General features: G+C 32.1%; 1 protein-coding gene across 4 annotated transcripts in view; it reads left to right on the top strand.

Annotated features, from left to right (window-relative positions):
• Window positions 1–11,695, top strand: part of LOC148611961 (ral guanine nucleotide dissociation stimulator-like 1) — a 39,072-nt gene extending 27,377 nt beyond the window's left edge. For 3 of the 4 annotated variants that reach the window (XM_088593009.1, XM_088593007.1, XM_088593010.1), the window contains 10 exons: window positions 243–376; window positions 691–912; window positions 1,819–1,922; window positions 2,648–2,732; window positions 2,917–3,006; window positions 4,046–4,287; window positions 4,738–4,924; window positions 5,587–5,730; window positions 6,182–6,293; window positions 7,812–11,695. In XM_088593009.1, the coding sequence (XP_088449135.1) occupies window positions 243–376; window positions 691–912; window positions 1,819–1,922; window positions 2,648–2,732; window positions 2,917–3,006; window positions 4,046–4,287; window positions 4,738–4,924; window positions 5,587–5,730; window positions 6,182–6,293; window positions 7,812–7,957 (1,466 nt within the window). In that variant the 3' untranslated portion in view covers window positions 7,958–11,695. The remainder of the gene's footprint in view (window positions 1–242; window positions 377–690; window positions 913–1,818; window positions 1,923–2,647; window positions 2,733–2,916; window positions 3,007–4,045; window positions 4,288–4,737; window positions 4,925–5,586; window positions 5,731–6,181; window positions 6,294–7,811) is intronic. The other variant, XM_088593011.1, reaches the window with a different exon arrangement.
• The last annotated feature ends 3,401 nt before the right edge of the window (window positions 11,696–15,096 follow it).

Here is a 15,096-nt window from a genome sequence, read left to right as displayed (position 1 = left end):
TGTATAACAAGTGTAACAGGTGAGCATGATTTATCCTACAAAATCACCAAATTACACCTTCTATAGAGCAGGTAGACCATCCTACCACACTTGTATTATGATATTTATTTTATTTGATCAGTGGTATTTACAAAATCTATATCGCCTTGTTCCTGGTCTGATCTTGGACTCTAGAATTTCATATATGATCTTAAAACCTTTTTCATGTTGTAAATTCCAAATAATTCTTATATCCTTTATAGATGTTGGTATAGAATTCCACTTTTCTCTATGTGATGAAGTAGACCATATGATAGACACAGAATACATTAAACCTGTCGAGTTCCTGGATCTGTCTAATCAGAGAATAGCAGAACAACTTACTTACAAAGATGCTGTAAGTATTCATGGCTTGTTTTCCATTTACTGGTATGGACCAACCACTTGGTAAGAACCAATAATGGAACACAAATCTGTAGTTCAAGTGGAACAAACAGTATAATGGAAAACACACTTGGTTTTTGTCACTATTCTGAGTTATTTAATCTAAAGGCTAGAGATTGGAATTATTCATCTGTTATTTATTGTCAGTTATTCTTAGCCTTACAGCTAGAAAAATAAACAATAATAAACAACTATAAAGTTTGTATTACTGATATTCTTTCATTGTGTCTAAAATTGTAATGCACTTACGTTTTAATTATTTTGTAGCAATTATTCAAAATGGTTGTACCTCATCACTGTCTTGGTGCTGTTTGGGCTCGTAGAGACAGGAAACAGGGTAGGGGAGGTAATGTGGCCTCAAGTGTCCTCGCTACAATAGAACAATTCAATAGGGTTTCATTACGGGTCATAGCTACAATATTAAAAAATCCAGAACTTCGGTCATCACAAAGAGCGAGGATTCTACAGAAGTGGATTGATGTTGCTCAAGTACGTAGAATAGAGGGAAAGGAGTTATTTTATAATTTATAATTTTATATTGCATGAGATTGCAAGTGTAATATATATTTAAATTGTGATGGGGCAATATTTCCTATTTTTGACTAATGTTCAAATATTAGTCTAAATATGATCAAAACTGCCAATACAATACAAAATATGAAAGTGCACAGATACAGGATTTAGCTGTCCAATATGACTTTTTCCCGTCCAATACATCATATTGGCCTGGTTAAAATTAATATTGGCCTAGGTCAATATGACATATTGGACTATTTAGTCAATAAAGGTATAATTGTGTAAGGTTTTCCATATTTAGTGAGTTATTAGTCCTTGGCTAGCCATATTGGACTGAAGTGTAGTCAAAGTCCAATATAACTAGCCAAGGACCATTAACTAGGCCAATATGGAAAACCTTACGCAATAATACTACAATATTCATGCAGTACGCCTATTATTGTTTAGCTGTTGCTATAAACTTATTTAAAATGTGTTTTTGTATTTTAAAATTATTATAAATTTTAATATGATATGCTTCAAAGCTCTTTAGACCACAGCCATGGGAAAAAAATGATTAACACAAGACCAACATTCCGTGCAACACATAGGCTGTGTCTATTCAAAAATATAAAGAAACTAGTCATACTAGAATCAAAATTAATCAGGGAACCTCCAGTTTATGACTGTTTTACAACGGGATGGCCATTTATGTCAATATTTAAGCCACTAAACTCCTTGATCTTTTCAAATAAGTATGAAATGATTTTAATACTAACAGTTTTGGTCAGTTACCTGTCGCTAGTAATCAGTTTTGCACAGCAATTAAAAAAAATTTATTAAAGATATGGGGCAAAAAATGCTTTACAACATAATAAACGTTACTTTTTCATTTTCCAGGAGCTGCGTAATTTGAAGAATTTTTCGTCATTGAAGGCCATTATCTCAGGTCTACAGGCTCATTCTGTGTATAGGTTAAGGAGATCCTGGTCATCTTTACCAAAGTAAGTTTGACATTGTATAAAGCATGTCATGTTGTTTTATTTTAAAATCAATTAATTCACACAGTTTTATGAATTTAAATTGAAAAGATTTTATTTTTCTGAAGGATACTGTAAAACCTGTTCAACAATTTTTTATCTAAATTGAAAACTGTCTAAGCCAAAAACCTTTTTGAACTTGGTTTAGACTGGTGTTTGGTTTACCAAGGTTAAAAAATACATTTAAATTTGTAAAAAGGGGCTTTAAATAGTTTCCGGTTTAAACAGGTTTTCGGATTATTCAGGGTTTGGTTTAGACAGGTTTCACTGTTAATGTAAAGTAATGTTGTAAAGCAGTCAAAAGCAGATCTATCATATTTTATACATAAGTACATGTATGTAGATTTCAAATCAATATTTCCAATCCAGTATTGTAATTCTGTTCATTTTTTGTGGTTGCTGATTATCACAGATTCTTTAGAATAACTTACTTGCAGGCACATCAAGGGCTAATTATTTTTGTGGTTGTGAAAATATGGTTAATGTTTCAGTTTATGAAACATTATTTTCAAAGAAATTGTTGGGTTGTTTTTTTTCACAATTACTGTGAAGTCCAAAAGAGTTTTAGTTAAGGCAGGTTCCATTTTACATGTATTACTCTACCACTAAAAATTAATACACAGTAATAATAACTGTTCATACAGTTAGTAAAATCCTACTAAGTAAAAAATAATTTCCTTTTTTTTCAGAGAAAGTATAGAATTATTCCAAGACCTGGCTGAAATATTTTCCAATGAAAATAATCAAATAGCTTCCAGAGAATTGTTGATGAAGGTAGCATCTGTTATTCCATTGTGCCTAGGGAAAATATTATAATTGGTCTGTCTGTCTGTTTGTACAATACTTATATTATTAGGAATTACTATAAAATATGTGTACCAAACCTTTCTCATGAAACTGTCCATTGAGTGATCACACTTTCTTTGACTACAAATAATTTTAATTTTTTATCATATAGGAAGCTACTGCTAAATTTCCTGATGTAGATTCCAGTAGTAAATCGGCTAGAAGAAGAAATATGCAAAAACGTCAGTCATGGATTGATAATGTAAGTATAGATATACAGAATTTTATCCTAGGTAAATGTATATCTGTGATAAGTTGATGTCAGTATTTGTCAGTCATGTACATGTATTGACAATGTAAGTTTTTGTCAGTCTAGTTTTGACAATGTAAGTAACTTAATACATGTCAGGGATCAATGTAAGTTTATGTCAGTCATGATTTAACAAAGTAGCACACCTTGAGTCAGTTTGATTGCCAATGAGACAGTCATCCACTCAAATGCCAAGTAACGAACAATTTAACTTCTACAGGTCACCACACAATCTTTAATGATTGGCAAAACCTATACCATAAAGCAGGCTGTAAAGGCCCCAAAATAAATGATGTGAAACAATTCATAAAAGATGAAAATCAATCTAATCTATAGAAAAAAACAGAAAACGAATAACAATGAACCTAAAAAACAATGAAAAGCACTTGACTACAGGTTCCGTGCATGGGACAGACACATAAAGTATGTAGCCGGGTTAAACATGACAATGTACTTCAGTGGGAGAGAGGTATTGTTTTTGCCCTGTCGGTCACACTTTTGGAAGCACAACTCCTCAGAAACTACTGCATCAAATTTCATGAAACTTCATAGATACTGTAGTTAGAACATGATATGTAGTTGTGCACTTTACCAGGAGTTTATGATCCATTGAGTTATACCTTTTTGACCTTTCAAACAGGGGCGACATACATTTTTGTTGGCAAAAACTAACTTTATTACATACCTTTCAGTGGTCAATTTAAGTTGATATGCCTTTCATGATCATTGTAAGTTAATTTCAATTGAAAAATTTATAGTCAAAAATAAAATTGAGTGCAGAATCATGTAGAATGTCAGTAAACCTGTCTGCATATGAGACAATTTTTTACATTTTACATTGACACATTTATTGACATTGTTGAAAAACAAGATAGAGTGATCAAGTTCTTTTAGGATAAAAGAAACCACTACAGATCTTTGATCAGTGATGTATGGGATTTTTTATGGTTTTCACTAATATTTTTAAAAATGTGGTCTTTTTCATTTTCAGGGTATTGTTCAAGGAACTGTGCCATATTTAGGAACATTTTTAACTGATTTGACAATGATAGATAGTGCTATTCCAGATCGTAATGATGATGGATTAATTAACTTTGATAAGCGGCGCAAGGAATTTGAAGTGCTTGCCCAAATAAAACTTTTACAGTCTGCTGCCCAGATTTATAATTTCACAGAGGATAAGCAATTTTGGATCTGGTTTGATGCTGTTAGGGTTTATGATGAAAGTGAAAGGTAAGATAATTTTGTAAAATTTTTGTTGTTTAGATTGCATACTTTGCCTTTGTTATGTCTTTAAAAAGATTTTAATAAGACTTAAGTATTTATTTGCTTCTCTTAAAACAGGATTTCACTGAATTGCCATACCCATTAACTTTGAAACAGTTCTTGTGGGAGATTTTTATGCAAAAGTTAATATTTTATGTAAAACTTCAGCTATTTAGTATTTTTATTTTTTTCCATAAAAATAGAGTTATTTATATGAGCAAGATTCTAAATTTATTTGGTAGGAGTCTTCCCTCTCAGACAGGAAGGTTAACAAGTAAAATTGTTGTTGAAAAATAAATCACTAAGAGTAATTTTACCCTGACATGGAAGGCTTTGTAATTGTTATTTCAAAAGGGAAGATTATGTTATTTAGCTTATTATAAAATCATAATATATGAAATATATCCTCTATTACAGCCATGATTTATCCATTTCTGTGGAGCCACCGAAAGATGGAATGGCTAAGGTAAAGAAGAAATCCTCAAGTCTAAGCAACAAACCTCCTAAGCTAGATGGATCTAAGTTAGCCATGTTATCTTGTGGTTTAGATGATAGATCTAGTCTCTGTAGCTCTTTAGACTCACCTGTCTCACCAACTCCTGGGGTAAGTGTCTATCCCTCCCTTTACCCTCTTCTTTCTTTCATATCCTTTTCCTCCCTTAACCATTCCTATCCCTCCTGTGTCTCCTCTTTTTCAGCTTTTGAATGCTGAGTTTTAGATTAGCCTCATTGTTCATTTATTAGTGCAATTTGTCAATTTTGAAGATAAAGGGAATATAGTATTTGTTATATTTAGATTGAGCCTGCTTTATTTATGTAAAAATTTCATGATCCAAATATAAATCACTGAAACAACAACATTTGTATGTACATTTTTGCAATAACATTTTCACATGGATCCTACATGAAGTGACTGAATGGAACAATGGTTAGGTCTAATTTTATTGAAATTGAGGCTTATTGCTGGAGTTTGACTTATTTTGGTATTGTAATGATAAGAGTAATTATTCATTGGTGTCTGAATGATGCTTGTGAATGCAAACACTTTTAGCCCTACTCCTAAAATGTAAATGGTTGGAATCTATTCCTTTAAATAGGATGGCACCAAGTCCAGACAACCTCTAGCATTGTTAGCCAAAGAACTGTTATTAAGGTATCCAAGTTCTAAAATATAGACAAAACACAAATAATTATGACCAAAGGATTTTATATTGTTGACTTAAAAATTAATTTTTAGTAATAATAAAAGTAATTATTTCATTATAGATGTCTCATTCGTCATCGACTTCATCATTAGTATCTTACGACAGTGATCCACCAACTCCATTTAAATCATCTGATTCCTACGTAATAAGGGTCAGTATGGAAGCTGGCACCTCTACCAATACTCATGTATATAAAAGTATTATGGTAAGTTTAATGTAATTTATGGAAGGATTGTAATATTTTTTTCAGTCTGTGAAGAAATAGCCTCAATCATGTCGTTTACAGTAAATGGCTTGCATAGCAAGTTACTGTAAACATGTTGATTGGAAATAATAAAATGTTTCATTTTCAGAGTGTACAGGTTAGCGAGAAAAACTGTACCTGCAAAATTTATTTTTTACACTTTGAAATGCTTATCATTCTTTAATACCATGAAAATTGATACCTGTGAACATGCTTACTTGACAGAATCCTAAAAAATTAGCAACCACAGAAATTGATCAATTATCAGTATTTCAAGTGTGAAAATTAATAAAATGTATTATGCATAATTCTGTATATTGTACAGCTGATGTTTTGACCAAAAAAAAAATAAAGAATTAATATGCTCAATTTCAATTTTTTAAGAACATGTGTTGTTTTTTTTATTCTTCAGTTAAGAAATACTGACCATACCAATACTGTGATAGATAAAGTTTTAGATAAATATGGCATAATCCATGGTCGCCATGACGACTATTGCTTACTACAACAAATGTCGGATGGAGGTTAGTATGTTAAAAGAAGGAATACTGAAGTGTCATACCAAGGGAATTCCCCAAATGACAAACACAAAGCCTTAAACACCAAAAAGACAAATGGAAAAGGACAAGTAACATAAAACACAAAGAAATTAAACTGTAAACATGAAAATATGCAGCAAAAACCCTTTTAAAATTATTGGTGAACTCAGATACAGTAGTTTATATTGATAGTACGTCATCTGTATACCCCATGAAAGGAGCTTCAGGAGTTTTCTGTTTTTTACCTGTCAATCCGTCTATCTGTCTACAGTATTTGTCATGTTTTTGTCTACATGGCACCTCCATATTTTGAGCCATTTTCTTCAAACTATGGTGAATGTTGAGTAGCAGTAAAAACTTAGACGTGATTGATTTTTACTGAAATTGGTCAAGGGGGGTCACTTTTTGGGGATTGGGACTTATTTAAAAATAATTGATCAGATAACACCTCAATATTTTAATGGATTTTCTTTAAACTTTGGTGAATGTTTAGTAGCAGTAAAAGTTTGGATGAGAACACAGATATTGCTCAAAGGATACCACTTTTTGGGGTGTAGGCATTGGATCTTTTGAAAGAGTGCAAATGAAGGCATATTCTTTGTTTAAGCAAACCTTTCTTGGATTGAGGGTTTGGTATGGTTTGGTTAGTTACTGTGAAAGTACTTTTATTGGGTACCAACTTAAGTGGTTTAGCAAAAAAATGTCAGTTCTTAGACTCTTGAATTCATTGATTTGACCACTGTACCATAAAAAAGGATTGGAAATTTCACTTTCTTTGAGAACCAAATTGTGGATTTCCAAATGAATTACCATGAAGACCATAGAAATTGGTATCCCACAAACAATAATACTTTCACAGTGTTTAGTTTGTTCAGGCTTAAAGTTTATAGAAACTGATTTATACAGTGGGTCTTGACACGGTTTATTCTAGATTGGTCTTACTATAGTTATGTAAGTCTATTTTCCATACCTTAATACAAGGTTACCAATGTGATTGATTTATCCCAAATTTTCAATTTGATCTTCAGGTTTAGTACCTTAGATAGTGTTACTAGAAAATCCTCCTGTTTATCTGCATTTCCATCAATCTGCTGTTCTTTATTCTAATATCATTCCACAAGAGAATTTTGAGCATGAAAGCAAATGTTACTTTACTGAAATACAATATTTTCCCAACATCAGAAACCACTTAACTTCATTTTTATAATAATGCCACAGTAATTGTAGGAGTCATTCCATACTGCTGATTGTCTGAACATCAAACATATATTAATATTATTTGTTGCGATAATGGACCAGTTCAGAATTCAACTTCCTTCCTGGTACACAATGTTGCACCATATTAGCATACACATAAAGAATGCCCAATCAGCAACTTCATGAGCAGTAGAAATCCTAGAATGCCATACAGTTTCTGAATTGATCCAGAAAGTAACGAACAAATTTTATAATTTTCTTTTCTTCACCTTTTTTTTTACCTTGAATTGATTTTTTTTTTTTCAGAACTATTAATTCCTGAAAAAGCAAATGTATTTTATGCAATGAACAATGCAGAAAGTGAACTTAAATTTATTTGTCGGACTAAAGAGGATCAACAGACTAGGTCTTTAAATAGGAAACGTGGAAGACGGAAATTCAGACTTTCTTGAAAGTTGTAATATTCAATGGAACAGTGAATTAAGGACTAGGGACCAGTCCAAGGGAACAGTCCTGTATGTCCAGTATAGCAGTTTTCAGTTAAATGGTGTCAAACTCTAAAAGAGTCCTAATCAGTACTCCTTTTATCGCAGCATTAACAGGCTTTAAGCTTCCTCATTTAAGATAGGAATTTCTACATAATGAAACGGCATATCTGATTTATAAGAAAAAGCTAGCTATACATTGGAAGCGATAGTGTATTTTAGGAAAGTAATCATAATCTATATGTCCTGGTTTAATCATAGAGTTATGTCAAAATTTTGGTACAAATACAATGTAACACTGATACAATTATATATGTACCTTCCAGACATACAGGAAGTATAATTAGTGCCTGTATTGGATTATGGCAAGCATGAAGAACTTGTTCATCTAGTTTCATGATATCCAGCAAGCATTGTTGAATGTGTTAGCAGATGTTTAGTGCGATCTTGTGTATTTGTTGTAAAAGGGTATACAGTAGCTGTACACATAGACAATATGTCTGTAATGTTAGTAGTTCCTTTGTCTGTATCAATTTTTAAGTAAATTGTCGTTTTTTACATTTATGGATTGTAAGCCTTTCAGCAAGTTTTTCAAAGGGACGTAATTCACCAACATCTGACAACCTGGTTGGCAGTCTCATTGCCGAAAGAAAGAATGGTAAACATTTTTCTTTGAAACTTAAACAATTTACACTTCTGTATGTAGCTAAATGATTTGAAATTAATTATTCAAAAGTAACCAAGTAGTGCAGCTACAATAAGTCAAATATTTGAATTTGAGGTCTACTGCTATCCATTGCTCCAATCAGACAGTAAACCAGTCTGTCAGGTTGGAAGGTTACTTCCCTTTGTTCAAAATTTTAAAAAAACAGTCATAGTCAGAAATATGAAAAAGGTATACTTTTCCTGATTTTTAACACTATCAATGGCAGATTACTTAATACTTTTGATACTAATTGAACATTTGATGGCATTCATTTTATTATTTATTTATAGAATTAGTGCAATATTTGTATTTGGTGCTGTATGTTACTAGGTTACCATGTTACTATGGTTACCATAAGGTTACCATGTTTATTTATGTTACAAATGTGATATTTTTTTGTCTTATTACAGGGTGATATTTTATACAAGTATTTGTTTTTTTAGTGTTTTTTTTTAATATTTTGGTATTTTAGTGTTGCCAATGGTCAAATCTTCCCACCATTCAATTATCATTTTCAGTTTTAAAGCAAATTGTTAATATTCTTATTATTAAATTTGATATTACTTAAAGGGCATACATTCATATGCAGAGTTTCAGTTTCCCTGTGAAAAATATCTTAAACTTATTCTTCTTTTGAATGTTAAGTTTTTCATTGGGATAGGATTTTTAACAGGTTTCAAAATTATTTGATTTTATCATCAAAACTTTATTGAGATGGACTAAATAGCATTTTAAACATATTTTATTTAAATAGGAATGATGATTTGTCACTAGTATGTACATTTTATGCTTATCAAAATGACACCTGTTCATTGATTTATAAGAGTATTACAGCCAATAATATTGTAAGTTTAAATTTCCTTGTTTGTTGTCCAGATAAGTACCTAAGATATTTCATCAGATAAAGGTCATTCAATCAAGAGGAGACTAACTCCCTGAACTGAACTATGTTACTCGCTGTAATTACTAGGCACAGTCCAATTTGTCTTCAGTGATCTTCCAAGGGGGAGCAAAATCACGGTCAAATAAAACAGGTGGTCATTGTATACAGGTTCATTTTACTCTGGATGCACCACAGAGGAATATTTTAATCAAAGTCTTTTAAAACAGGTTATTGCTGATTAAAGTTATGACTGTAAAACAAGCAAATCCTTGCATAGCGAACAACATGTTAATCATTACCTTCTGTCTCCTTATAGTCAATCAGAACTACTCTGCCATTTCTGCTTGACTAAATAATAATCTTGGATGTAGAAAGTAGAATTTCTTCGTGAATGATTTGCTTTTATTGTAGTGATACATGGATCAAAGTAGTTCCATCAAGTAGGTGGTGCTAAAAAATTAGTTGAATATCACCACAAGTAAACGGTAACTCTTTTAAGAATTTTTGTGCAAAGGAGATAAGTAGAAAAGTAATGGTGACAAATTCAACTATAATATTAGCATTGGATTGGTCAAATTCTGGATTCAGATCCTTTTGCCATCCAAGGTGTTTCTTCTGTGTAACAAGAAAGGCTTGAGTAGTTTTGATTGTCCATATAGTATGAAAGCATTCATTCTGTCCATATGATTACGTCTGGTTGTGATTAGTTTTTTTGAATTGTTTTTTCAAGAATATTACTCCTGACAACTTTTTATGTTCATTTTAAGTTGTTTTTCAAGTAAACGATTTATGAACTCTCCTCTCTCCTTTTAAAAAATTATAATATTTGTTGTTCTAGTCATGTACAGTTTTCTCGAGTTTTTAAGTGAACTATATATCATGTAATGTCAATCGTCCATGTGTTTACAAACACAGAAAACCGTAGTCACACAGCTGGCTTCTGCTGTTCCACTTACGATTATAAAAAAAACAAAAAAAAAATTTACAAGCTGTTAGTAGACCTCGTTGTTAAGGTACTACGTATGCAACTTTATAATTTTTTTTTTTACAGATGGTAAACTAGGTCCACACACACAATACAATCCCAATAGTTTATTATATAAAAATTGTAAGACTCAATTAGCTTCAAACATCTTCAGACTTTATTGTACTCTGTTGGCAAGTAAGTAAAGTAAGATACACTTGAAAAGTTCTACATAATGCAGTTTCTGCAAGTACAAAATGTAGTGAGATTTAAGTTAAAGATTTTATAAAATGCCATCTTGGTGCTGCTTTTTGTTTTTAGAGGCAATTTCATTTTTTTCATTATTTATGTTTACTTAAACATTTCCTTTAACAAGGATACAAGTAGCGGTATGTGTTTTGAATTTGAATTACTCTTCGTTCCTCAGTGTTTAGCATGTTTATATGATAATCATTAATTTTCATTGATAATTGATAAGTGCAATGCATTGTACATTGTATGGGTTTTAATTGTTTTTCCATATCAATTCCTGATTTGTTGGACTTGAATGTATTGATAGACAAAATTGTGGTCACAAAAATCTCTGCTGCCATTGAACGGATTAATTTGAAATGTTGTATGTGGATATATATATATATAGATGGGGCTTATGTTGTAACTGATTTTGGTTACTGTCCAGTGATAACTGCCTGTCTTGTAAGAGAAAAATTCCATTGAGAAGTACATATATGCTGTAAAAATGGTGGTATACCTACTGGTAACATGACGACACTTGCAATTTCTTGTTCATTTTGCTTTAAATTTGATACACAATAAGGTAGCAGTTGTTTCATGCAATGATTGAGCCAGTATAATTTTTTTTAGCATCCTGGATTTTTAAACCATTAATTCACATCCTGCCTTTTTCTACATTTGGCCCTAGCATCTCATCTTTGAAATCAAATAGTTGCTCCCTTGGTAGAGTAGTGTATTGAAGATTGAACTCAAACAGGGTGCTGTATATCTAAAGTATGGTAGGCCATTATTGTATTTGTTAAATTAAGTAACTCTTCTGTTATGTTTTATCATGCAGCCCTTATAGGGTGTAGTGTATTGTGTCTTTGTGATGTTACATGTTTTAAAATGTCAAAATGAATTAAATTTAAAAACCTACTCTTGTTGTTTTTTTGTCTGTATATTTTGCAGGGCAAAAGCCTGAAGTCCTAGTCTTGAAGACATTATGTTGTATCTTCGGCCAGGCAAAATGCCCCAAGTCCTAGTCTTGAAGACATTATGTTGTATCTTTGGCTGGGCAAAAGCCCTAAGTCCTGGTCTAGAAGACATTAATGTTGTGAGATGGTGTCAAGCAATGCATTCATTTAATGACCAGCAAGCCTTGAATTAAAAAAAACATGTATCATATTTGTTAGTTGATGTATGAATTTGGATACAAATGTGCTTTCATCCTAAATAATTGTCTTGGTAATCATTGCTGAGCAATGGCTGTACATCTTGGATGGATTCAGAAATTTTGAATTATGTTGTTATTTGCTCATTTTTGTCCAAATTTTGCATAAAATTGAAACTTTCCAACAACTAGAGGCTTCCAAGAGCCTGAATCGCTCACCTGATTAAATTTGGTCTTTAATGGCAATAAATTACAAGGAGTTGTCCAACAATTTTGACTCAAGAAGACTTTGGTAGGACTTATCATAAGGATCATTTCAGCAATTGAATGTTTCTTACTATCTATTATAGTTTTCAAGATATTTACTGAAAACTGTAAAAAAAAAAACAACAAAAAAAAACTGTCATTTTTCATCTTTCAAGGGCAATAAGTCTTACAAAGAGTTGTCTGACAACTTCGATCCATTGGAGACTTTTGTAGGCTGTATAATAAGGATAATTTCAGCAATTGAATGAATTTGAAAAAAAAAATGTACAAAATTAAATTATTTATCAAATGATACCAAATTTGAGACGTTTTAGTTGCGCAATAATTTGTACACTCGAATTTATGTGACTTTTTTACGGAAAAATCAAAAATCCCATTTTTCGCTTTCTTGGATAAATTCTGACTACGACAATCGCCAAAATTCATCAAAAGAACCCCTGAAGTATTAATTGTAGTAATATAAAACAGAAAATACCAAATAAACCATTTTTTCCGAAGCATAAATACTGTAGGTGTTTTGGAATGGAAAAATGTGTAAATTTAAGCGATTTTTCCGGTGGGTTTAGGGGTGCATTTTTTTTTATTTTACCCCAAAACCCTAAATTTTACTGCATTTTTCTTGGTACCATTGTAAGGTTAAGACTTTAGTCAACATGGTGATGCATATATATGTCAGTTTACTTCGTTTTGTAGAAAGGAGAAGTTTGAAAAATAAAAAAAAAACGTAAACAAATTATTTTTGCCTCAACAAGGTATGAAAAGTGACAAAAAAATACAAAAATGCTTTTTTTTGTGGCAACAAAAAGATTTGTAAACGGGAGGTATGAGAGTACCTAAAAAATCATATTTTGGTTGATGAGTGGGGGTAGTGCGCAGGGGGGGGGGGGGCGGTATCTCAGTCCATGTACTATTAAATTATGAGTGTTAGGACAAAAATCTCAGCACTTGCTGCTCGATCCTTTAAAAGTTTAACAGTATCAACATAAGATGGTCTATAACCTTCAACACGACAGGTTCTGAAAAAAAATCTAATTTTGAAAAGATATTTGTTTTTGCTTTTTGGCATTGAATGCATTGGTCTTTATTTCTTTATATCAGTTGTTTTAGATTGTTTTATTTTATACATATTTTGACTTAGAATGGGAAATCCATAATTATAGGTCTTTTGAGGTCTCATTATCCTAGTGTAAAAATTTGCAATATCTCTCTGTGTCAAAATAGCAGTACAGTGCTTTACCTGGTATTTAACTTTCAAAAGAACCTCTAGACAACTACTTTTAAGTCATCAAGGGTGTCAAAAGCAAGTTAGAGCAGGGTGTCGTCACAATTTTCGAATTTAGCCGAAGTCAAGGACACTCATCGGTTCAAAGTGTAAATTAAAAAAATATTCAACCATTTTAACAACCACTACCGATTCCTGCCACATATGGTGTTGGTACTTTTGCATGCAAACAACAACTCTGTGATGATTTACCGAGGATTTCTATAGTAGACTTCAAAAATCCTTGCTTCTATAGAACTATTTTATTCCGAACCATAAAAAAGTTTGTAATTCTTGTTCCTAAATATGGGTCCCCTAGAGTACATCTCAGTGTCTTTTTGGTCAGAAGGATATGTTGGCCTCATATGTCTACTTTCTTAAAATTACTGCTCCTACCACAGGGGCTGGCTCCCACTATCAAATATGCAGCCCCGCTAGGATATAATTTCATGGTTATATACTAGTAGGGGCTGCATATTTGATAGTGGGAGCAAGCTCCTGTGCTCTTAAGAACAGTTACATTTTCTTATGTTGATTTATCATCAAACAACTAAGTAATTATTACACATAGTCGGTGCACACGACCAACTTACAAAGCATTGCTCGGAAAATGACACCACCGCATATTATATACAGTAATTTTTTTTTAAATCAAAAGTGATTTTAAAAGTGATTTTGTTTTTTTTAACTATGTACATGTCTTTGCTGTTTAGAAACTTTGTGAAAGAGCAGATGTGGTAATCTCTCTTTAAAATTGTTTACTGTAGTACAGAGAACTGCAGATGTCGGTATCATGTTCCACCGTATATTGGTGTATGGATAATATGAAAAGTTATGTGTCTTTCTTTGTCTGAATTTGTTTATTATGGTAGGGGTGTTTATTTCTGGTTCTATTGTCATATAGTACAAGTAGATTTGTCGGGTATGTTGCCAGTTGATCGTGAATGATCTTACAAAATACTACTAGTCTTCTGAATACGCCTAAACTGTAACGTTGGCCATTGCAGATGTTCTAGCATGTCTGAAACAGAACTGGTGTTACGATATCTGTTACAAATGAAACGAGCTGCTCTGCGTTGGAACATCTCTGGTTGATTTATATTTTTTATGTGGGTCCCAAAGGCAGGCACTTTACGTATTTAAGCTTTGGTCGTATTAGTGACATGTATGCTCTTTTACTGTTTTTGATGGTACTTTGAGGTTGCGTCCTAAGAAGTCCAATTATCTGCTTGCATTTGATTTTATGCTGTCTGTATGTTTATTCCATTTTTGGTCTGATTGTATAATTTAGTAGACGTCTCTGTGTTCAGTGTATGCAAATGAAGGATATACTCAATGTCAACTTGTTTCTTTTCTTTTATGACATTCTGATAATTGAGCATTTATCACGGTCGATATTAACCAGTCTTTTTCCCATTTTGCTGCAGCGTTTAGATCTAGTTGAAGCTTACATGTATCTTCTGCATTCTTGATGTTTTTTGTAGATGACGCTATCGTCTGCAAAGAGTCTTAATGTATTGTGTGGTAAGTATTTTGGTGAGTCATTCATTCATATGATAAATAGTGTAGAGCCAAGCACAGTGCCCCGCGGTACTTCTGATGTTGCTGCATTTTTTTCTGATTGTTCACTGTCAAGCA

The sequence above is a fragment of the Perna viridis genome, chromosome 7 (assembly GCF_037379345.1).
Source record: "Perna viridis isolate PV_CMFRI_1.1 ecotype Kerala chromosome 7, ASM3737934v1, whole genome shotgun sequence".
Taxonomy (NCBI): domain Eukaryota; kingdom Metazoa; phylum Mollusca; class Bivalvia; order Mytilida; family Mytilidae; genus Perna; species Perna viridis.
The sequence above is the reverse complement of the archived record's forward strand: the minus strand, read 5'-3'. Positions and strand labels throughout refer to the sequence as shown.